The sequence below is a fragment of the Megalops cyprinoides genome, chromosome 17 (genome assembly GCF_013368585.1).
Source record: "Megalops cyprinoides isolate fMegCyp1 chromosome 17, fMegCyp1.pri, whole genome shotgun sequence".
NCBI classification, from domain to species: domain Eukaryota; kingdom Metazoa; phylum Chordata; class Actinopteri; order Elopiformes; family Megalopidae; genus Megalops; species Megalops cyprinoides.
The window spans coordinates 26,710,769-26,735,118 of record NC_050599.1 but is presented as its reverse complement, the minus strand read 5'-3'; the positions used below and the strand labels follow the sequence as shown (position 1 = coordinate 26,735,118).

The window sequence follows — 24,350 nt, the reverse complement described above, 5'->3', positions numbered from 1 at the left end:
TCCACCAACTGAAGCTCAACAGAGGATGGGTGATGCAACAGGACAACGACCCAAAGCATAGAAGTAAATCAACAACAGAGGGGCTTCAACAGAAGAAAATACGCCTTCTGGAGTGGCCCTGGAGTCAACCCGATTGAGATGCTGTGGCATGACCTCAAGAGAGCGATTCACACCAGACATCCCAAGAATATTGCTGAACTGAAACAGTTTTGTACAGAGGAATGGTCCAAAATTCCTCCTGACCGTTGTGCAGGTCTGATCTGCAACTACAGGAAACGTTTGGTTGAGGTTATTGCTGCCAAAGGAGGGTCAACCAGTTATTAAATCCAAAGGTTCACATACTTTTTCCACCCTGCACTGTGAATGTTTGCATGTTGTGTTCAATAAAAACATGGAAACTTATAATTTTTTGTGCGGTATTAGTTTAAGCAGACTGCGTTTGTCTAGTGATGTGACTTAGATGAAGATCAGAACATATTTTATGACCAATTTATGCAGAAATCCAAGTAATCCCAAAGGGTTCACATACTTATTCTTGCAACTGTAAGTCTAGCACTATCAAGTTACCAAATTTTAGATTTCCCTGCCACCAAACTGTGTTGTGCTAGCTTAGTCATTGCATTTGTTTGTCAAAGTAGGGCCCTCAATGACTACTAAAAATGTGTTTACATTTAAATCACATTAGATCCAGACTTTATCATCTCAGGGAGAAATAGCTGTTAAAAACTGGAGAAGTAAAATGTTGAGTCAAACATAATCTGCTGCTAGCAGAAAGTGTGTCTCCTTTGTCTCTATGTGTGTGTGTGTTTTCGGGAGGGAGTAACTGCGTCCGCATTTCCTTCCAGCGAGATGTTCATCCCTACATCTTGGTCTCCTTCAGGACTGCGGGCGACGGTACAACCCCCTCCAGGTGATCCACTGGCCCCTGTCAATCGACACCAACCCCTGTCAGTCACCACATGCTCCTGGCCGTTCCAACAAGTACGCCGGCAGCACTGAATTCCGAGTGGGCAAGATAACTGACGACTGATCATGACATAGATACACAACATGTGGCGTAGAACTATAGAATTACCTCACACACACCTGTGTAAATGTGTTTGTGTGAGTGTTTGTGTGTGTGCAATATGCTGAATTGTCACAGGCCTCACACACACTTGCACCTTCAGCTTGACAACTGTTTCATATGTGCTCTCGTCCTGTTCACACACACACACACACACACACACACACACACACCCACACACACACACACACACACACACACACACTCTAGAAGCGTTGGTCATAATATACTACCAGTGTGAGGAGCAGAGGGTCGCGCTCAAACATAGGATGCCACAAGCTTTGGAAGAGTTACCCAGCATGCCCCTGTCCTCCTAAGAACACAACCACGAATGCCGTGCCTGCCTGTTTTCTATCTACACCCAAGGATTCTGAATGGAGCGCTCAGCTGATGTACCCAAAAAGTGTGTTTATCTCCAGCAATTTCTGGGATTCATCACACCTTTACACAGGTCATTTCTGCCAGCCTCTGTTGTGAAATGCTTTCCTGTGCAGTCTAACAATGGCAAAAAAAGACTGAAACAGCCCCATCATATGATTGTAATCAGTAGGTGATTTGTTCATTTTTAACAGGGGGGATGGCAGAGGCACACGCAGCACTCTCTCTGCTACTAACTAGGGGATGGAGAGGGGGGATAGCAGGTTAACAAGGGGGATGCATTTTGGTCATTTTGCTAACAAGGGGGATAGCATTCCCCCTTATCCCCCCTCAAATTGCCTACTGATTATAATATGATATTCAAACTGCATGTGAATGTGGACTAAGCAAACAGGTGTAAAAAAATACATATATGCATTTTAAAAATAAAAGAGTGTATGAGACCGCACTTGACTGCAATGGTGTAACATAATAGCACGGCGGTATAATATATTATCATTCAGCAGATTTACATTTGTTGATCTACCAATCAAAAACAACAAACCTGTTACTCACAATGGCTTTCGTGCGTCATGCTTCATGCGCTGGGTAGTGCAGTGTAAATTAACACTGTTTCTCAGACTCCTCATTTCAAATCATAATTACCAGGAAAAATGACATTGCTGTGTCTAATACATCAGGCTGTCCATATGATGTGAGAACTACAACCCCCTGTTAAACAGAGAGGCAGACCTGCCTTACCCAGGGTCCCAGTCAGCTTACTAACTTTAGCCTTTCAGGTTAAAGAGGAACTAGCCTGAGGCAGCGCTGTCTTCTCACCACTTACTGGCACAGGAATCAAGGTTTTGCTGATTGGGTGGGCTGCATACCTGATTGTGTGTTTGGATTGGTTCGGGTGGGGTTAGTGATCAGGGCTGTAAGGGTATTGTGAGGCCACAACCTCACCGTCCTGCTCCAGAGATGCGGGGGCCGCCACCTGGAACAACAGCTGTGTATCACGTGGGGTGGGGGGTGGGGGTGCGACATGCCCACTCCCCGCCTACCCCTGCCTCTGGAAACTCCGCCCTTGTCACCAACGGGGCCTCAATGCAGCCCGTCGCCTCTACTTTTCATCAGATGATGGTGGCCACACAAGCCCTAAGTTCAAGCCCTTGCTGGAGCACTGCAATTTTACCCCTAGGCAACTTTACCCACAATTGCCTCAGTAAATATCCAGCTGTATAAATGGATAAAACTGTAACCTATGCAAGTTGTTCTGGATAGGAGCGTCTGCAAATGACAATAATGAAATGTCATCTGCCAAGAAACATGGGTGGACTGTTGTGGTCATAAAAATTGGAGACATGTTTCCAGAGACATGGGTATGGCAATTGTAAGCGGGCATCAGTAAGAATTAGCCCCTGTTACAAATGGCTGATCGTCCCTACCTGTGCCCAGTGTAAGAGAAGGAAGTGATGCAAGAGCAGAAAGCGACTTTGGAGAAAGCTGATGGACAGAGTTAATTCATTGCAAGTGTTAATTGACTCCTCTCCAGCTGTTAAAAGTGCACAGGAAAAATGAATAGATTAGAAAAAAATTACTTTTCATTTTGCAGTGAATTATTTACCACTAAATTATTTTTCACTCATTCATTCATCTATTTATTTTACAACCACTGTTCACCTGGGGCCCAGTTTTGGGCAACCAACAGCATTTCACTCAAGGCACAGTTCTCTAGAAAATTGATCATACACATTACAAAGAACTGGAGCTAGTGCGACCATAGTATTTTGAGTGTAAAATCCTTGCTGCAGAGCCTTGCTACTGCTTCTCAGGCGATGAGCTAATAGTGTAAACAAGTTATGCGCTTCATGTAAGTAAAGCATACACTGTCCTTTTATCCTGTATATGCACTTGGTTATGTTCTGTTCAGCTGACAAAACACCACTTCTCTTTACCAAGAGCAGGAAGAGGAACAATGGTAACATTTTAAGCTGTTAAGCATACTATTGCTAGTTCCTCTGTTAGTTTATTTTCTGCTTTCTAAACATTCGTCTGGTAAAACAGGCCTGTGACAGACAATGTGACCATGCAGGTGCCACAATGCAGAGGAGGAGAAGGCATAGTGAGCTGATCCAGAACAGTGACTGGACAGACTCACTGAAGGCAACGAATCACATATGGTGCTTGCGACTGTGCACGGATGTGGTTGGTGCTCTGCCTGCCGGGGGCAGAACTGACAGCCCAGTGGAACAGGAAGACAAGGCAGTCGTCGCAATCACAGCGAGAGGTGGGGAGACTAGGGGACCAGCCGGCGTTGAGCATACGGCAGAGGCCAGCCCCGGAGACTTTGAAATCAGGGGAAGTCAGTCTGCAGTGTCTACTTCCCATCAACCTCTTTACTCTTGCCCCCACTGACTAACTAATGCTTACTCCTTCACTATAAAGACAATAAATTATTCCTTTGAGGGGGGAAAAATCACTCAGTAGATTGCTCACTTGCAGAAAGTTTTGTATAGCTGTTTTTACCCTGATCTCTCTTTCTACCTCCCTCCCCTTTTCCTCCTCTCTCTCCCAACTATGTTGGTGTCAACAAAAGTCGTTCCTATGTCTCTCATGGTTCATGATACTTTTGGACCGAATTCATCCTGTCAAATTATCAGGGTAAACATTATGTCAGGCTGTGCCAGAGACACAAGCAGAAAAATGCCTCCTGGACTCTGCCAAAATACCTCTGCGCCCCAGATGTTCACAACTATGCCAACATTTTTGGCTGCCATGCAGCACACTCCTGCCTCTGGCGAAGCAGAGTGATGAAAACTGTATATATCAAATTGGCAAAAACAGCCAAGTGCATTTGTTGACTGCATGACAAATGTACCACCAAAACTGGGCCCTTTGTTATACATTATGTCATTTTTACATGCAGGTGAATGCTTGTCAGGGTTCTGTAATTAATCATAAAACATAATCAGCAAGCACTTTGAGCTCTACAGTTTTAGCAATTAGTGAGTGTGAAGTGTTGACCACTGAATGTCAAGGTAAATCCTAATGCTCTAATCAATGACAGAGGTATGTGATGCTCAACAACTGCTGACAGACTGTTGACAACCAAGACAGATCGCATCTGGGTTGGATGTGACTGTTTCATGACCAAGTTAACAGTTAGGCAGAGATAGCAGCTGCACAAACGTTTGCGTGGCAGTTAGCGCATACTGTTATAACAGTTATTATTGACAGGCATGTCATCAAGGACAGAGAGAATATTCTCAGTGAGGGTTAGGACCATAGACTCATGGGTAGGTGGACGTTCCTTTTGCTGTCCACCTCTCAAGCATAGGGTACCTGTGACCAACAGGGCAAGTCCGAGAGGTAAGAGCGCAAAGACTCCCCAAAAAGCATGCAGCCAGCACTCACCACCAACCCGCCATACCCCCACAACCAGTCAACTAACACCATGCACCCCACTGTCCAGGAAAACACTTACACCCTCCTTGGCAGACTGGTTTGCCTTTTGCCTCCTAAGGTCAGACTTGATAAAACCTACAGGGGGTGAATAAACACAAAATGTTATGTTAGCTCACTGGGTCACAGCAGCCACTGTGGTAGCTACATTCTATTCAATCAAGACAAATGAAAATGTGTGCAGGCCATTGGATGCTTTAAGCTAAAAGAGCTGAGGGGCAATGAAGCAATGTTTCCCTACTGCCACTAGATGGCGGTAGGACACCATACAAAGTTTCAAACCAGTATGTTTTTCTATAACCTGGGAGAGAATGTTTCACTAGGATTCCAAGGATCTTACAGAAAACTATTCAAGCTCAATGGGCTTTCCACTGAGTGTCATTATGCTAGTGGTGCTAGGGGTGAGCTCTCTGTTCAGTCTGGAGAGAGAGAGTCTTCTGTGGCAGTGGAGGAGGGGGGCTCCACCTGTCATGATGCTCCCGATGAAGAGGAAGATGCAGAGGAAGATGTTCCCAGCCAGCGTGCCGAAGGTGTCGATCACCTTTCCCTGGGAGATGGTGAATATGATCCCAAACACCTGGAGACAGAGGTGAGAGACCTTCAGACGGTTGACACTGTGAACCATGCACTCACATATACACGTATAGTCACGCACTGCACCTGAGTATGCTTATATATACTGTGCACACAAAGGCATGCAGGAATGCACACACTCACATACACAATCATGCAAACACGCACATGCATGCTGTTCACAAGCATGCATGTGTGTCGGGGCTCAGGCAGGGACTCAGGCGCGGACCACGGGAGCTTCGGGTTCCAAGCGTCTTTAACGGAATCGTCAGGCAGATCGCTAATCCGAAAACAAGCAGGGTCGAAAACCGAAAGACAGTCCGTGGACAGAGCGAGGATCGGGAAATCGGAGCAGGCAAGGTCGGGGAACCGGACAGGCAGGCAATCAAGCGAACGAGGCAAGGAGGCAGGCAAAAACGAGGTCAGGGTACAAGCAGGGTCGAAAAACGGGAAACAGGCAGACAGAAGCATAAAGCGAACGCCGGGGACGAAACAGGAGAAAAACACTGTGACGAACTAGCAACAGGACAGGGAAAAGCAGGGAACATATAGGGCAAGGCTGACGAGGGGATGGAAAGCAGGTGTGCAGGCAATCAGGCGGGCGGAGACCGGGCGGGGAGCGGGGCAGGAAAAACACAAGGAAAACAAAAGCACGACAGCTAAGGAGGCGGAGCACTGACAATGTGCGTGCATGTGCACACACATGCATAGACAATCGCACACAGACTCACACCCGCATGCACACATACATGCACACACAGCTGAAGCTGCAGCAGTGGAGAGCAGTCAAAGCGACAGCAGACAGGACTAGCAAACAGACTTTTGTAGGTCTGAACATGGTGCTCTGACGCAGGGGTGGGGAGCCTGCTGGCTTTCAACGAGCCATAGCACATGGTAGATTAACCTGAGGCATTAATCAGTAACTGGATCCGCTTAATTAGCTTCCTGATGTGATCCAGGAGCTGCATGTATGGCTTCTCACTGAGCAACTGATTTACACCTGAAACAGTAGCTGAAGGCTCACTCAATCAATGATTTAAAACCAGCAGACCCCCCACAACCCCAAAATACCCACAGTATTACCCAAAACACACTTCAGTGTTTGCTGAAAGTCAAATTTCAATTAAGTGTATTCCTAAAGTGTACAGTGCTACCGCACTGCCTTAGTAAACAACCAGATGCATTGTGGGTAATATGCAAGTCACCCCAAATAGTACCAATCACAGGGGAAAAATCTCTTCCAGATTTCAGATTTGTGAGAGTTGCGGGAACAGCCACACATTTACATTTAATCAAGAATCAAGGCAGTGCACACACGTGTCCTGGGTGCTTACCTGCGCCGAGCAGTTGAGCAGCCCTGAGGAGGTACCCTCAGACTCAGGGTACGTCAGCTCCACCGCAAACTCAAACCCCAAGGGCAGGTATCCCGTCATAAAGAACCTGCAGGGGGGACACAGGAGGTGCAAGCAATCAATCAGCACTTCAAGGGTTAATGACCAAAGGGGGAGGAGACTGGAGGGCAAAGTCTTGCTTTAGTTAATCCATCAAAGATATCGAAAATATTGAAATGGATTAATGATTCAACAGTGTGTCTAATAAAATTCAGTGTCATCCAAACGGGAGCATCAACTTTCCTGCTGTGGCATCAATTTCTTGTAATTTAAATGCCCTCTCTCTGCTGCAAAAGTCCCCATGTCACCTGTAGTGCACAGGTGACAGGTGGTGACAGTGCCGGCCAGCCTTACCCCAGTGCCCCACCGGTGATGAAAACCACCCAGAGGTGGCCGAGGTCAAGGGTAAACGCGTACACCAGCATCCCCACCAGCGACATGAGGTAGATGGCCAGGGTGGTCTGCCTGTGAGACGACAGGGGGAGAGAGTTGTCCGTCAGACACTGCTCCGCCCACCGTTACCAATCCCCACGATTACCTCTAGCATACGACACACATCAACCCACCCCTGAATCGAGCAATTGAACTGTTAGAAAATATCATACCTACTGTTAAAAAGGGCCACATTCCATTGTCCAGCTCAGCTTGTGCACACCACCCCCACCTCTCCCACACCTTTGGTCATAAACCAGTTCAAACCCACATTAAAAACCTTACCTGCTGCTCACCCTTATCAGCAGAACCCATGCAGGTAACCCAAAGCACAGGCACACCCCTAAGGACAGCCCTCAGGTTACCATTTTCCCTCTGACCTGCCCATATCCATTGGCCACCAATAAGAACCCCAACAGAATACAAGGATTTTGGACATTATAAAAGTTGTGGTGACCTCTCCCACTTTGCTGTACCAATTCCAGTGAGGTGAAGAAATGGACACACACACCCACACACATTAATTAAAGCCCTGAACTGGATACCTGGCTCCTGTGTTCTGACCAACACACCATTACAACAACATTATCCTGAACCAAGTGTACAGGTGAAACTGCCTACTCAGTTTCACCTACCCTTACAAAGCAACAGTAAATGAGTGCTCCTTCATTGGAATAGATGCAGTTAATGTTCTCTCACTGATCTTTGCTGGACTGTTTCAGTAATGAATGCTAGATGGAACAATGCAACCAACTTCTTAACTTTCATAGAGAGTCTATGTATGCGTATTTGTGCCCCATGCCATATTGGTGCACTATAGTCACCAAAGGTAAAGCTGTAAATAGTTTACATGCTTAACCTCTGTACTGATCAGAAGGTTTCAAGGGAAAAGTTGAGCAAAAAAAAAAATTCTTAGCACCACCCAGCTTGTCTGAGTAATGCCTCAAGGTTCACTAATCACACCTTTTTAAATGCCATTCTTTCTTTGACATTCAGATGGTCAACACCACCTGCAGTTATAATAACTGGTTAATGGAGTGAGGTGAACTGGAGTCTGAGGCTGCATCCGAATACTCAGTATGCACTAACATCGGTTAAGAACCTACTACCCGACCGTTACTGTAGTATGTTCTATGAGTATGTGAGTGAGTAGTAAGGATACAATTCGGATGTACTCCACCGCCTTCATACCTGTCCTTTGACCCAGACGTTTACAGATCATGTATACTCAGGTGCGCGAAAATTTAAAGTCACTTAGGAGAATTTACCTCAGAGTAGCGATCTTTGACGATACCACAAAATGTCTTATGCTGCGAAAATACCACTTGATACTGACAGCGCCACTCAAAGGTGACGTCGTACATCTTCACAAAGAGCGACTTCGCTTTGGTCCACCATCTTCTTTCTCTTTTTCCCGGGGAATTATTCTTCTTCAGTTATTCGGGCTCCAGCTGACTTATGGGATAGCATAGTGTAGTACATTTGCACACTTCAAAATTTCAACAGATGTAGTAGGTTATCCGGGTACCATTTGACTACTATTAAATGCCTATTGAGTATTCGGACACCCTACGGATTGCGATGTACTGCTTTTTGCGTACTATATAGTAAGGCAGTATGAGTATTCGGATGCAGTCCGAGAGTACCTATAGCCGCGTGAACCAGTGGGAAGGACCCAGAGAGGAGGCCAGAGAGATGCTCGTGGAAAATTCCACTAGCAAGGCACAGTTAGCAAGATTCAGAGGGGGTTGGGGGGGGGGGGACTCAGAGGAGTGATAAAAATACCATCCCCCAGAGGGTGGGACACCGCACCGTAACATTTTTATTTACCCTGGTACACATGGTGTGCCCTATGTGGGTTCAAGGTCTCTCTACTCTGCTGTCTGGCACACCATCACTGTCACTGGAAATCCTCCACAACCTTGGAAGATCACCCACAATGCATGTTTTTCACTTCCCAGGGATGAACACATTAGGCTCTCATTTTACACAGCTGTGCACACAAGATTTTCTGAGGTAGGCAGGGCTGAACACCAGCTGTTTAGGGAGTAACCCTGACTAAAACTTCATTAATTTAGCAAGAGTGAGTGAATAAGAACGTCTTCAGCAAATTATATAACTATGTAGCTAGCTATTATTTTAAAACAATTAAATGAAGTTATTCTAGTCATTCTGGATGAAAACTTAAATCATGATTTAATAACATCAAATAAAAATCTATCAATGATGGCCTGGAATGAACTGTATCCTTACCTAGGGCTGCAAGTGTCACCGGCATAAACCAGTAATGCTAGCTGATATGAGTTGGCACTGTATAAAGGAAACTGGAAAACCTGTAGTCTGCAGTGCCAGTCAGCCTGGATCCATTTCTCTAGTGTAAAAGGAATAATATGTCCTTGCCTTGTATAAGTAGTACAGAGGAAAAGAGTATAAATCTGGTTCCAGCTCTACAGAGAAAAAGGGGTATAATGAGCCAGTCTGGGCAGTGGAAAGGGGGTATAATCAGCTAGCTGGGTTCCAGCTCCATAGTAGATAAAAGGTTATTAGACAAAGACTTTTGAATGAGCCTAACTCGCGTCTCACTTGTAGGTCTTGGTCCTGTCCAGCCAGATCCCACAGATGAGGGAGCCCACCATTCCAGCGATTACGATGGTGAGGCCAATTCTTCCAGCATTCACCTCTTCACCCTGAGGACATAACCAATAGGGTTTGGATTAAGAATGATGTCATGTGTACACTGAACTTCAGCATTCAGAGCTAGTTTCACAGTAGCAGAAATCTCAGTCTTCCATGTGCCAATTTGGACAAGCACAGCTGTAGATGATACACGGTGTCTATATATACCTACATAGTGTACATAGTGTCTAGTGTCTCATAGAGTCAAGTCTTTACACAATAAGAATTCACTGCCATCTTCAATTTGACCATTCCATGGTCCTGATTTTCATGAGTAGCCAACATAGGTATTCATAATCCCCCATGAGGAATGTGAAATTAAACATAAACATATATATTCATAAATATTCATACCACATATCACTAATTATAATAGACGTTGAAGGGGATGCAATCATGTAATGACATCATGCTTGTGATTCTTTAGTTATAATAGGCAGCTGAGCAAATGGTGTGGCTTCAGAGAAGCTGCTCTTGTCATAGACATGGCTATATTGACATCTAGTGTGAATGATGTTATGGGTACATTTTGCCCTTAGCAACTGACCCTGGATCAGGGCTAACATTTTACATTCAAGGGAGGTTGGAAATAGGGGTCAGACAAACCATGGGCCAAACTGCAGGGAGGAAAAAAAATGACTGAACGGATTGGTTTTCTGACAGTTCTTTCATGAGCAGTTTCTGTGAGTTCAGGAAGTCACATCCAAGCAGGTGTGAGGGGAAATGAGCACCAGAGAAAGCAGACAGAGGAAAGAAATCTCCACATATTCACTGCCCTTGGCAACAGATCCAAGATCAGCTTTCCTGTCACCACTCCAAACCCCATTCATTTTGCATGGAATCTGATCCAGAATCAGCTGAAAAGAGCTGAAAGGGTCTACACTTTCAGGGGAGAGAAAAGTAAACCTTGGATGGACAACGCATGCATACAGCACAATCACAACGACCCAAAACGTAGGAACCAGTTCTGTGCAAAGAAGCCACGCTAGTGGTGTGGGTGGGACTATGGCGGTGGTTGGGGCTACGGCTGTGTATATGGGTGTGGTCACCACGGCAGAGAAAGCAGGACTCACAGGGTAGTGCTCTATGATCATTCTGTTCAGCAGCGTGCCCACAGCATAGAAGCAGCCAACATTCAGGCCTACAGAAGAGAGAATGTCACATGGGTCAGTCCTCTGTAAACTAACACAGCGAAGAAGTGCTCATGAGGCCACCTATAACAACACAGCTGCACCGATACTGCCTTCAGCCACTGGAAATAGACAGCAGTATATGGCCCCCTGTGCTTAAACTTGGCACAGGCTGACACTGGAATTAGGCCAGAGGTAATGCATGTATAGCCCACATACCTGGCCTGATGAGCTCTTTTGCACTGTCTGTGTGCAGCACATACCAAAGTATTTAACATCGGATTTCACACATAGCAGGCAAAGGGCCAAGGAGAGAAAAAGACAACATTTTGTAGCAACTCTGAAATGAGGCGAAGGTTATCAAGCCAGTGGCTTCACGGAGTCACCTTCCAGCCATTTCAAGATTTTAGATTTCTGATTTAGATTTATGGCACTCTGTCTGGCGCTTTGTGGCTGTACAGTTATAAAAATGCATCATATAGCAAATAACTTTTGATTGAGTGACTGATTGATGCCTGTGTTGGTTAATTGGTGGATTGATTAGAGATTTTTAGAGAAAGTTTATAACTTCCTGAAGTGCACCCACCTCTACCAAATATTAGACAGTCCTAATTCATTCATTATCACTTATTACCATACTGTGCTTTCTTCAAAATCCTTCAAAAAGTGCTGTAATTTATATGAGCAGAAGAAAGTGAAACATTTACACTGAGTCCCCCATTTGGTCACACTTTATCTATATTCAGATCTGCTTTGGTTGATAATCAACCAGATAGTCTATGATCCTTGAACCTTTTTGTCCCAAAACTGTACCTGTACGCATGAGAAAACAGGAATCAACAGTGCCAGACCCTTAGTAAAGGAAAGGAAAATGGGCACTACTGAACCAAAAACAACCACTTACATTCTTTAAGCATCTTATTCCTACTGCCCAAAGATTTCAATGTTTGTGTTATAAGGAAGGAAATGTTTGCACTCTAAGGAGATATGTCTTCAGACAACGCATTCACTCTGCTTGTGGATTCTCCTGCCATTGACAAATACCTACCAGCTGAGGCCAGGATGCATTTACGGCGATGCTGCTGTTTTTTTGAGTATAATGAGGTGCTGTGTGTCAGACACATACAGTATAGGCGGCTGGTGAACATGGCAAAGACAGCGGCGTACCCAAGCGGAGGGATTGGCAGCGTGACCAAATCACACGCCGAAAGCGTGCTCGTCACTTTGCTGCGGTGTTTACATCCTGTGCATTTACTCACCACCTCGGCATCCAGCACAGAGCCTGCCATTCCCTGGCTCCACCGTTAAGCGCGTACCGCATCTACACTGAGTGCCACTGGTTTCGTGCCATGCTTCCCACCCAGCGCATTCATAATGGGATGATATGAAGGTTACGAATGACCTTATTTGAGCTGAGTGTCTAATTTTTAAGGAGCGCTGGGGATATTTGGGAGGAGCACCCACCGTAGGTGAGGATGAGGAGGACGAAGGGCCGGTTGCGGAGCAGGCGGAGGATGGAGTCCATGTAGGAGTACTGGTCTGGGGGGATGCTACGCGCCACCACCTGGGCCTGGGTGGGCGGGATGTCCGGCCTCTCCTGGAACGCTATGGGACCAGAGGTCAGCCCAGGTTAACACAGGACAAACCACCAGGACAAGGCCTAAGTCAGGACACACCATTTAGTTGTACATTTCAAAACACGCAGCAGCATAGTAATGTTTAAAAGCCAAGACTCACTCCCAACGCGCACACACACACACACACACACACACACACACACACACACACACACACACAAACCTGTCCGATGAGTCTTAAACCTGGAAGTACTCCATACAACAGTCCCCAGGCCACAAGAGCCAGCCTTACAGTGAACAATAAAATAACACTATAAACGGGCAAGCAACTAGAAACGATCCAGGTGTCCTCTGACCCACCATGCATGGGTCACAGTCACAGCCCAGTGCTTCTTAAGCCTTCCTTCCCTGTGAGAGAGCCAGTGTGATCGAAAGGCTGGCGGATCAAGCACAAGAAACTATCAGGTTAAAGAGTGTGTGTGGACAGCAAGTCGTGCGAGAGGGAACACAGGTCAGCCAAGGCCTCAGCACACTCCTTTCACAGCACAGAGCAGTGTGAAATTTGACAGATAGAATTTCAAAACCAGAACTATACAGTCACTCAGGCACAGCATTTGCAGACGGGCTGTTCGGTTGGAAGCGATTCAGAGAGACAGAGACAGAGAGAGAGGGAGCGAGAGAGACAGACAGTGTGCTGAGGTGACCTCTACTAGGGGGAAAGAGAGAAAGCAATACCCCTCAGAAAAAAGCAGGGGCTCCGTTTGTTCCATCAGGCCATAATCCCCCCTCACCCTCCACTCCGCACCGCCCGCAGCCCCGGATGCGCAGCTTAACAGCGCCAGCGAAGTTCAGTGGTCCAGGGCGCGTGACAAACCGTCCCGCGATGACTCACTGGCACAGATGGTGCGGCGGTCCACGCATCAGATGTCGGGGCGCTGAGCGGGCTGTCGCTGGCAAAGCGCAGGAAGAGAGGACAGGGAAACCGTGCAAAGGGGGAAAAAAAAAAAAATAGGTCTGGCAAGGCGGCCGCTTTCCCACGATGCATCTGGGCCACTCGGCTGTCCTCACCTTTTACCCCATCATGCGAAAAAAGACGGCTTGAAAAAGAAGAACAAAAGCTCGCCCCAGTAAAAGCCTCCAGGCGAAGGGGCTCACTTCCCATGATGCATCAGCACTCACAGTGCTTACTCAGTGGCCCAGGCTGTTTACACACGTTGGTCACCTCTACTCTCTCATTGGTCGAAGGAGAGTCAAAGGTTCATTCTCAGCCAGTTGCAGTCTGTGCCCTGGGCTGCCAGCCAGGGCTGGAGGCGGGCAGACGTGAGAGTGCTACAAACCCCTCTTTATGCCCGGCAGGGTGGGGCCACAAGAGGGTGTACCGCAATGTATTCGGGGCATCTCGGCAGGAGCCTGGCACATTCCGAGGGTCTGCGGAGACAGCTGCATGTTTGCTCAGAGACTACCTGGACAATGAGATGGCTCCAGTGAGTGTTCACTTCTTATCTGGAGTGCTAAGGCATTACCGGACCACTTCCCTCTCGAAAGACAGAACAAAGAAAGGTGCACACACCACACAGTGTGCCCCAATCCCCCGCCACCCCCAGCCCAGCTCTTCCTTTTCTCTCCTCTGTCCAGCCCCTTTTTCAAGGAGAACTCAGAAAGCATTTTAGCTCATAAAATTCCATTTAAAGTAAATCCTACTGTCCTTGTAGTTGGAAAGTTCTGGAAGTTCTCCTTCCAACAGAGATTTTGAGGGAGGAGTCTGTTAATATGAGGGTTAAACTCTGTTCCCCCTTTTCCTCTGCTATTGCACCCTCAGAGATCCTGAGGCATTAATTCAGCGGCTGCCAAGTAACTATCCCTGACTGCTGCGTGGCTAAGATTTACAGAGACACCAGCATTCTTACGTACACACACGCACACACACACACACACACACACACACACACACACACACACACACACACAGACACACGCGCAAACGCAAACGCAAACACGCAAACGCACACACACACACATGCACAGGCTCAGAAAAAGGGAGAGAACACGAAAGAGAAGTGGGAGCAGAAATTTAAAAGAGGATTTTGGCAAATGCTCCACACAAATAGTCATGATTCTGTCTACAAATGAGAAAAACAGATATGAGTGTTGCATCTCAGGCCGTTTCTGAGAGATGCCACCTACCTCCAGCTTTTAAACAAGGAAAAGTGAGTTTAGTGATATGGCTGGCCTCTAAGAGGTCTGTCTTTTCCATACATCAATAACAATCTGTGGTGGTTTTAGTTACATCCAGGCTCAGTTAATCAGTGATAATGTCGCTTTCAATTAAATACTCCACTACTAAGTCCACTGTGAAAAAAATGTATAATCAAGGATGAAAAACAGAGTTTAGGAGGTGAAGATTTTTACATCTGCCTTTCAAACTAATTGTGGGCAGAGGTCTCATTCATTTAAGATCAATTACTTGTTTAATTGTTCTTGGCTCAATCACAATTAATTAGTTGAGCAGCAAAGTAAACACAGTCATTTCCATTGAATGTAATCTGCATTACAATCCAAAGCTGAAAACTACTTGCATCTTTTTGCTAGCATGAACACAGATATCCATCCAGAGATTTCAAATAAAACTCAGCAACCAATTCGACCCTAATTAACTGAGCCCAGCTGCAACCAAAACCACCATCCTTGTTTGCACCACAGTATATGTGAAATACATTGGAGGTTCTATCGATAGCAATGGAAGAGAAAGGCATCATGACCTCCTTGGAGCCACTATGGTCTGTCAAACATTGGCTTGTTTGAACCAGGATGCTTTATTCTCCACAGCAAAACACTAGATTGGTTTGACGTGGGGAGTCACTGATAATGCATGACTCTATGTAAGTGTCATTCGGCTGTCGGACGTGGCGGCAAGGTCTTACTGAGGGCCACCAGGATGAAGAGCAGGGTAGCCACTCCGGCCGTCATGTAGAACATGACACTGATGTGGTGGGCCAGCTCGTCCATGTCTTCCACATTTGGCACCAGGATGGGGGGGACCAGGAACCCAATGGCTATGCCTAACTGTGGGGGAGGGAAAACACAAAACCACAGTACTGTCACACATGCTGGAGGTGGGAGAGCCTAGCTTGGCCACATGAGCTTTGAGACTGGTTTAGTGTTTTAAATGTTATTTCCCCTTTATGCAACCCTGTTTTGGAATCATCAATGGTGCATGAGAAAGTTCACATTTCTGTCCCAAGACATCTCCTGTAGCATTTTGCCAGGCTACGTGCATCATGTAGAGGTTTGTGACATCATCTGATCTAACGACAAAGCCCTGGGGACGAGATTCGAGAAATGGCAAAGGGGTAAAATGAAAGATGAAATGTTAGGTTACCAATGCATACCCCCAAGCCCTTCATAGACAATGCACCGCTCCACAGTAAACACAATTGTGAATGAGGTCAGAGGAATGTGAGCAGGCTATGGTGACAGAGGCGTGGGGACACAGCTCCAGTAAGGGCATGCACACAGCACATAACTGCCATAATCTCATCCAAACTGCTGCCAAAGGAATCTCTTCTCTTCATACTGTATGTTCCAATACAAGAATCTACGCAGATCAGCACACAAACAGATACATACTATATAGTCCCTGCAGGCCCAGGAAAGAGGGCAGAGAAGGAACCAAAAATACAAACAAAACTGAACAACAGCGTTGTGAAATTAAAACAGGACTAAGGAGGACTAAAACCGCTCTAACATTTTTCATCTTAAGTGAAACGGGGAAATCAGTGAGGTAAACAAGTCCTATAGCTGACAGAGGTGCAAACGCTGCCAAAAACTGCAGGCAGTCCTTGATGTGCGCATAGGAGGGGTGAGCAGCATGAATCAGCATGTGTGAATATGCTACAGAGGGCATCTGGAGCTACAGCAAGAGTGAGATTAAGTCCCTCAGAGATCTGGGTCTCTGGGAGTTTACTGCATCTCCTGATGTGCTGTACCAACAAGGGCCACAAATCTAGACTCAAAGCCAGCCTACATTCACTGAAACAGTAACAATATTTATAGCATAGTTGTAAAGACCATCATCATATTTGCTCAGCCTTGCTGTATCACGCATTTATGCATCATGTCCTGGTTTATAATATTTTACAAGTTGGAATCCTGACATTAACTTCTGAATTGGCTAGTTCCTCTACAAACACATGTGTCTGGGATTAGAGCCGGTCATTAGAATCCATTGTGTCAAAACTGGGGAACCATCGCTACAGTGGCTCGCTTTCCACTAACCTGCACCTAGATGCACCTAAATGCGGGCACAGCTTCTACTTCTGATGAGTCTAAGCTGAATCCAGCTGGCTCCACAAACAGCAGGCTGCCTAGCCCTGCGGCCCAGGCAGGAATTAGAAAGTGTGGATGGGTTTATGGAACTTTATCATGTGATGGAGGAGGCAGTAGCCTGGCACGCTGGCACATAAGCGGTGCAATCTCCCTTTAAATAAGTAATATTTTTGGTACTGAGGTCCGACGAGCACCAGAGTAAACATTGAACACGTCCAGGCCAGACGGTGATATCAATTGCTGAGTGGGAGGAGGAGGAGGTCACTGTCCCTGTGACCATACAGACAGAATGCTCCATCTGGATACCGGGAAACGTCGTCTATTTTTTAACATAGACGTGTGTTCTGCTGGCGTTATTGAGCAGTAGCTGAAGGTTGCTAGCCACGGGTGCTGCATTTGCCTTACTAAACTAAACTTCATTTGTTGCGATTTCCTTGGGCAACGCTACGGTGCACTCTAAACCGAAAATGAGCAGAGCTGTGCAGGAATGCCAAAAAAGGCAATGTCACCTCTTCTAGGAGGGAGAAAAGACAGACCAGTGACAGAGGCGTTGTCCCTGGCTACATTTTTATCTCCAATAGTCAACCATTTTGTACAAACTACATTGACAATGGAGGAGCTTCAAGTAGATCAAGGACAAAAAGCAGCACTCTGCCAAGTTTAAAATAAGCTGTCAGTGCCAAATGCTAAACATCTGTTTGGTCTGGACATATGGAGATCTCGTCTGTACTTAGGTTAATGGCAAGTTCTCACAGGAAACATTGCTATAGACATTAAAGAAAGCACCAACAGGGTTTTCATTTATCATGAGAGCATGATAGAGTCTTTATTGCTGAAGTGGTTTGATTGCTACTATACTCACTTTTATATTCCCCTTCTTTACGTGTTCCTCATTACAATGGTATGTGAGGATAACAAAATGTTGACTGCAGCATCATTTTATGCAACGTCACCATTTCAAACGTGTTATGGACGATCTTTGGATCTTTACTACAGTTTATTCGACTTATTAACGTGCCAGTATATTAGTCACACTGGGTAAGAGTCCACTTAAAGGACTAAATGTTCTCCATGTCCTTCTCTGTTGGTACCCTTTAAGATGACAATGGGTAAAGCTAGAAACAAAATTGGGGTTAGGGTTAGGGTTAGGGTTAGGGTTGTATTTTGTAACATATGAACAAAACAAGTTAGACAAAAGCTGAAAACTTCATTTACAGCATGGCTAAAAAGTCACCACAGGCAAATTTTGTCACTCTGGATAAGAACATCTGCAAAATGATTAAATACAAACGTAGACTAAGGGTGTGGTAGCATTTTATTCCAACTTTGAATTTCTCCCCACCTCTCCCTGTACAGAATATGGGTGTTTTAACTTAAATACCACTGTAAGAAATTTGAAAGGGAGTATCCAGCACTATCTGTCCCCCTCAAGTAATGATTAACTCTTCCTGCTCACCAGGTTGTGTGAGAGGGTCCACTTATATAACACAGGCTCAAATATAAGGTAGGTTTTCCAGCAAAATATACATTTACTCTGCATTTATTCATTAAGCAGACGCTTTTATCCAAAACGACGTACAAAAGTGCATGCAGTGGGCAAACAGGCACAAGGGCAAGATGTGTACACATCATACAATGCAGATAGTGCTGAAGCTGAGCACAAGGTCGGTGTAGTCAGACAGAAATAATCTGATCTAAGGTTACATATATCGAATACAGTCACCGGGACAATAAAGTACCGCTATACTACCTAGGAAAAACTTGCTACAAATACAAGGTAAGAGACAGAGCTACAAGCACAAGCCAAGAATCTTGGATTTACAAGGTCAAAATGGCAAGAGTGTCAGCCCAGGTAGAGTCTGAAGAGGTGCATCTTCAGCCCACATCTGAAGGGTTGGAGTGAAAAATGTGCATTTCAAATATACATTTTTGCATGTACCACACCCAATGGTACATTCACAGAGAGTGTTAGTGTTAGCAATTTACTTAAGTAGCGAAAAACATACATTAAATGTTTTTTATCAATAACAACAAATGCACATGCTGCAATCAATTGAAATATGCTGGAATCAATGTAAATGATGTTCAATGGTGAGCAACAACAGAAAATGGTTTATAACAAATTACACAAGAACTCAACAACTACTGGCTACACAGTCCACAGTTAAGTCCTACCCAGCTTGTGGCTGTAGGCAAACTGAATCAAAAACAAGACTGGTTTCCTCTATAGTAGTCTGTATTCTGTAGTACGTATTAAACAATGCTTTCGTAAGTCAAATCAATTCATTCAGTAAAGAACATAATAATATATGTTTAGCAACACTTAACATGATTGAACTGAACTTTAATTCAAATGTCAATTTCAGCTTCTTGTTAACACTATCTGTATTTCTTTATTACATTGCATGTGGGTAAGGAACTAGTCAACTTTTTATGAAAGTTTTTAGTTTCTGCAGTATGGCTATTTTATGGGCACATGTGTACTGATGGCTCAAGCTATCTTTCTGTATAAACAAAGCCACGTTGCTTGAAATGCAGAGATTAGAATATATAGGACAAGGGATATAGAGGATTCGTCAAGAAGTCTCAGTGATTGGTGGTAGCCTTACAGGGTAGAGTAGGAAAGCTTTGTACTTTTTCAATCCATATCTCATATCTGTGTATTGATTTATAAAATTAATCATTGGTTACAAATGTACAAAAATCCCTTTTGTTTTGCCTTTTGTTAAAATCTAAATAGTTTAATGCAACCCAATCTTTTTATTATTACCAAAATGAGAAAGCTGGCTTGTAAAAGACAATTTACAATAATAAGAAATTGCAAGAATAGTATGTAACAATTTCTGATTTATTTCCTCCAGTTTTTCAACTACACTTACAAAACCTCAGCTGCTATGGGATTGAGTTATTTGTGCTTTTGTGTCAACGCCTAAAACTATATTTTTGAGATCGTTAGGATTTCATATTGAAAAATATCCAATTGATTAACATGGATAGAATGTTCAGATTATGAACATTCTAACACAATCAGATGACATCGCAATGGGCCTGCTACAGCACCAAAGACACAGATCATCTCTTGCATAAGGCTTCTAACTACTAGCTACTTCCATGCTAGGTTTTTTCAAGACAACTTAAAAGTTTGTCATCAAATTTTCCTTTCTGATTTAACCTGATGTTCACAAACTTAATACTGCCACCTACTCCAAAAAGGCCGCATGTGGGTGATCACTAATAAAACCGTTTTAACTTGACACAGAAACAAGCTCAGCTAAAGTAAGTTTCCAGCCTCCTCTACTTGTAGTTCCCCAGCTGTGCCTACCAACATAAAAAACTGCTTTGTTATTGTGGTCTGTTAGAAAGGGCCTTATGTGACCTCACATTCTACACACACAGAATCCCTTTGGGAAGACACAGTTCTTGGTAATTTTCAGCTTTTACAGCTTGAATGTTTTCCTCCATTGTAGATCGGAATGTTTGGTTAATTAGGCTTGAACAAGCACTAAAAGCATTAGCAACTGTTTGACTGGTGACTTAAATAAACAGATCTTATAGAACAGAGACCCAATTCATACTGATACACTGACAAGATTCGTTCAAAAAGATTAATCGCTCGTACACTGCAGAGCACCAATATGGGCCTTCCGACAATTGTGTCCTTTTGTGTTGCATTCTAAAGGTATTTGAATTTTTCAAATTGTATAATCTGCTGTGTACAGCCTCAGAGGGGACATTAGATCAAAGCCCGCAGGGATTAGTTCTGAAATAATACAGCACTTTACCCAGCCTCAGAGTGGCTCAAACAGGTAAAGCATTCAGAGCAAAGGCTGAGGCCCATGGTCCAGGCTTGAGACCGGCCACAGGCTTGCACTGCAGTGGGAGCCGAAACAACTTAGCTTCAATCTGGTAGTATAGGGCAGTCTTGGCTCTCTGAACCCTTGGCCCTGGGCACCCTGCTACTCATCCAGAGTGCATATCTGCCATTCAACCGTCTCTGCTCCTGCACAAGTGTACAGGTTGTCAAGGTGGGTTGTGCCCAACGTACAATTAGTGATCACAGACCGTTTGGATGGAAATGCAAGAAAAATGCAAAATTGTACATTGAAAAAGTACATAAGCACAATACTTTACAGAGCAGATTTTTTTCCCACAGATTCAACATTGCAATGAATACTCGAGCATTGGCTAACCTGACTTTAAGGTCATTCATGCATGACAGATGATCAATGACTACATAGATCAGTCCACTGACAGCATACGTTGAACATGATCTTTCTAATAATTCTGTATATATCCAGGAGTTTCCCCCAGTCTTTTACCGTTGACAATGAACATATAACTCTATATCTATCCAGGAGTTTCCCCAATCTTTGACCTTTCGCATCATGCTTTGAAGGCATTCAGAGAATAATTTCCAGTTTCAGATGGAAATATTCGTGATGTACTCATTTCACATCAGATAAAACATCTATAAAATGAGCCTACTAAACTAACCACGGACAACTGGGCTTCAATTTCAGAAAACAGGATGTGCAATGTGTCCCTCACCTTTCAAAGATAACAGACTGAGAGGTAGCATGAGGAAGGGTGCAGAAACAATTAATATGGGCATAATGTGTATTCTGTGCAATCACCTGGCACTGAGAAAATGGAGATGCATATCTAAAGAGGAGGGGCTACAGCCTGGCCCAATCCCAGAGTTAGCATCTAGTGAACAATATATAAGTGCTTTCAAGAGGCAAGATATGAAGTTACTTTTATTTGGCGCATATATCCCTCCAACAGAAGGCAAAGTAATGACCTTTTTTGTTTCTTTATTCTTATTCCTCAAAATGCATGGCATGTGCATTAACAACCATGCTTTCTTTTGAGTGTCGTGGTGACTTCCCCAGACCACACTCTGCTGAATATGATTTTCATATTCTAACATCATATTTGTTTTTTTGTTTGTTTTTTTTTTTACAAGTAGCACACCAGATATTATTATTTTATATTTACTTGCCTACGGTCTAAGACATGGCCTGTTGCTATGTCATGCAAACGGGGTGAAATATTTTTTAAACCAACTGTGAACCAAAGTGTGTCAGGGTTTGACTTACTGGGCCAGAGCTAGGGCTCAACAGAATGGGTATGCCTCAGGGCTCAAATGGCTGGGTCTGTCTCAGGGCTCAACTCGCTGGGCCTGCCTCAGGATTTGACTCACTGGATCTGCCTCAGGGTTCGACTACATGCTGTTGTGCCAGGCAACTGCTTCCTTCGCCATTCATTGCAGCACCACAAACATGCCTGCTCCTGCCAAATGTAAATCGACCACAGCAAGCACAGGGCTGCTCGCTGTACCTGGAGCCATTTGCTTTCAATCCTAGCTTTTAACTTTGCCCGTAGGCTGCCATGAGTGGAAACGGCCTCAACTGTGCAGCCTGGGTACTGAGCAGAGAGCACAGAAACTTGCACATTTGTCAGGAAATTTTTGAATGCAAAACATGTTCTTGTAAAAAAAAAATAAAAAAATAAACAGTTTTCCACAACTACATAACGTTATTGTCATTTAGCAGATGCTCTTATCCAGAGTGACTTACATAGGTTACAATTTTATTTTTGCTAAAGAGGGTCTTTTGAGGCATGAAAGTGGAGGGCAAGGACGCCATACAAGGTATGTATTGGCATTTGAGCAGCCAAACCACACCCAGTGTATGTCTATGCTGGATTTTGTGTTATTGTTCTTGAGAATAAAGTGCTGCCAGAGTCACCTTAGTGCACATGAATCTACTAATTGTACTGCAAGTTAAAGTATTTTTCATATTTAAATTGGCTACAAATTCATTGTACTGGCAGTCTAGGTACAAATTTTTATAGCTCAGATGAACAAAGTAATAACATGAAAACAGCAATAAATACTGTCCAAAATATATAAGAATTATTAATTTGATAGGATTAGTTTCTCCCCTCCGACCCAGCAACCCACGTGTCCAAATTGTCATGCAGTGAAAAAAATGCAGCATAGTATCAGTAAATATTGTGAGTAAATCGATTAAATCAAACGTGAAGGGTGTGTGTGTGTGTGTGTGTGTGTGTGTGTGTGTGTGAGAGAGAGAGAGAGAGAGAGAGAGAGAGAGAGAGAGAGAGAGAGAGAGCAACATACCTGGTTTCCAAAGACTCCAATCGAGCAGGCTGTAGAGACCTCCTCTGACCCGAACCACACAGAGGCGATTCGGGACGGCATTCCAAGGATGAAGACCTGCGCCAAAGCACAGGCGAACTGTCCCAGCATTGTCACCCCAAACAAGTCCGGTCTGACGCTAGCAACCTTGATCCAAGTCCCGACGCAATTCATAGCGGTCGCCACGAGCGCAATTACCCGCAACCCCTTCTTGTCCAGAAGCCAGGTGATGGGAAATATGAAGGGGATGTATGTCAGCATATAGATCATGGACATCCAGTCTATGGTGAAAGCGTCGACACTGTAGAACTTCATAAATATATTGCTGATAATTCCGTACTGAATCCATTGGAACGCGTTACATAGAGAATAAGAGCTGAATAAACAGACCATAAACCATCGCCGCTTGTACAAATGGGTGATGGGTTCAACGCCCTCGCCCCTATTTAAGTTACTCTGGCACTCTACGTCGGGGTCACCAGGTTTTATTATATTTATTTTTTCCTGATCAACAAAATTTTTGGTATCGCCAATTTTACCATCAATTAAATCGGCATTCTCACTCATTTTTTTTCCTTTGATGGTATGTATGGAAAAAAGTAGGCTATAGTAGATGTAGCTGGTGAGCTATGTGAAATAGGGAAACACTTCGATGAAATTAAATATCATGAAACTTCTCTGGTTTGAACACGAATTTCAACAGACCATTTAATGCTTTCCACATTTACAGCATAGCGTTTAAATGTCCTTGTTTTTGCCACACAAGAGTTTCCCATCACAAGAGAGCAATTCAGGCAGTTACACGCATCGCTACGCCTCTCGACACTAACCAATCAGTTTTAAGTTAGAGACAGCTAGACATGCCTTTTTACAACCCTTCAAAAACGGAATCTCCCTAAATCTGATTCGAGCTTTTAGCGATTAACAATCAGACGAACACATATAATGCCGTAATTAAAAGGTACAAAGCAACTGTCATGTGCCGACCAGCCTATCCGGTCAGCAGGATAATAAACATATAAGCATAACTACAAAGTTAAAACTAAACGGATAGTCAGTAAAGCGCCGACGGTGTGCCCGAAGTCATACCACTGTTCTTTTTAGTGTCTTTGATCAACAAACACTATATCTAGCCAGAAAGTAAAGTTTAAATTTTACTTATAATTCCGTGTTCACACTTCCCGGTTCTGTCTGAAG

General features: G+C 44.4%; 1 protein-coding gene across 2 annotated transcripts; it reads right to left on the bottom strand.

Annotated features, from left to right (window-relative positions):
- Nucleotides 1–457: 457 nt before the first annotated feature.
- Nucleotides 458–24,350, bottom strand: LOC118792580 (feline leukemia virus subgroup C receptor-related protein 2-like). 2 transcript variants are annotated; one of them, XM_036550459.1, is made up of 11 exons: nt 23,136–24,350; nt 15,589–15,730; nt 12,555–12,695; nt 11,034–11,101; nt 9,868–9,971; nt 7,207–7,317; nt 6,796–6,901; nt 5,354–5,465; nt 4,911–4,966; nt 2,314–2,420; nt 851–925 (listed from the first exon to the last, which is right to left on the bottom strand). In XM_036550459.1, exons 1-10 carry the CDS (start codon nt 23,718–23,720, stop codon nt 2,346–2,348), a joined length of 1,500 nt encoding a protein of 499 aa, XP_036406352.1. In that variant the 5' UTR covers nt 23,721–24,350; the 3' UTR covers nt 851–925; nt 2,314–2,345. The 2 variants fall into 2 exon arrangements, with proteins under 2 accessions (XP_036406353.1, XP_036406352.1); XM_036550460.1 differs by lacking the exon at nt 2,314–2,420 and having other exon boundaries at nt 458–925.

Coding starts and splice junctions, on each gene's coding strand:
- LOC118792580 (XM_036550459.1), bottom strand. CDS start 23,720: ATGAGTGAGAATGCCGATTTAATTGATGGTAAAATTGGCGATACCAAA. Junction 6,902..7,206: donor ATCACCGGTGGGGCACTGGG/GTAAGGCTGGCC, acceptor TCCCCCCTGCAG/GTTCTTTATGACGGGATACC. Junction 2,421..4,910: donor ACCAGTCTGCCAAGGAGGGT/GTAAGTGTTTTC, acceptor CTGTTGTTCCAG/GTGGCGGCCCCCGCATCTCT.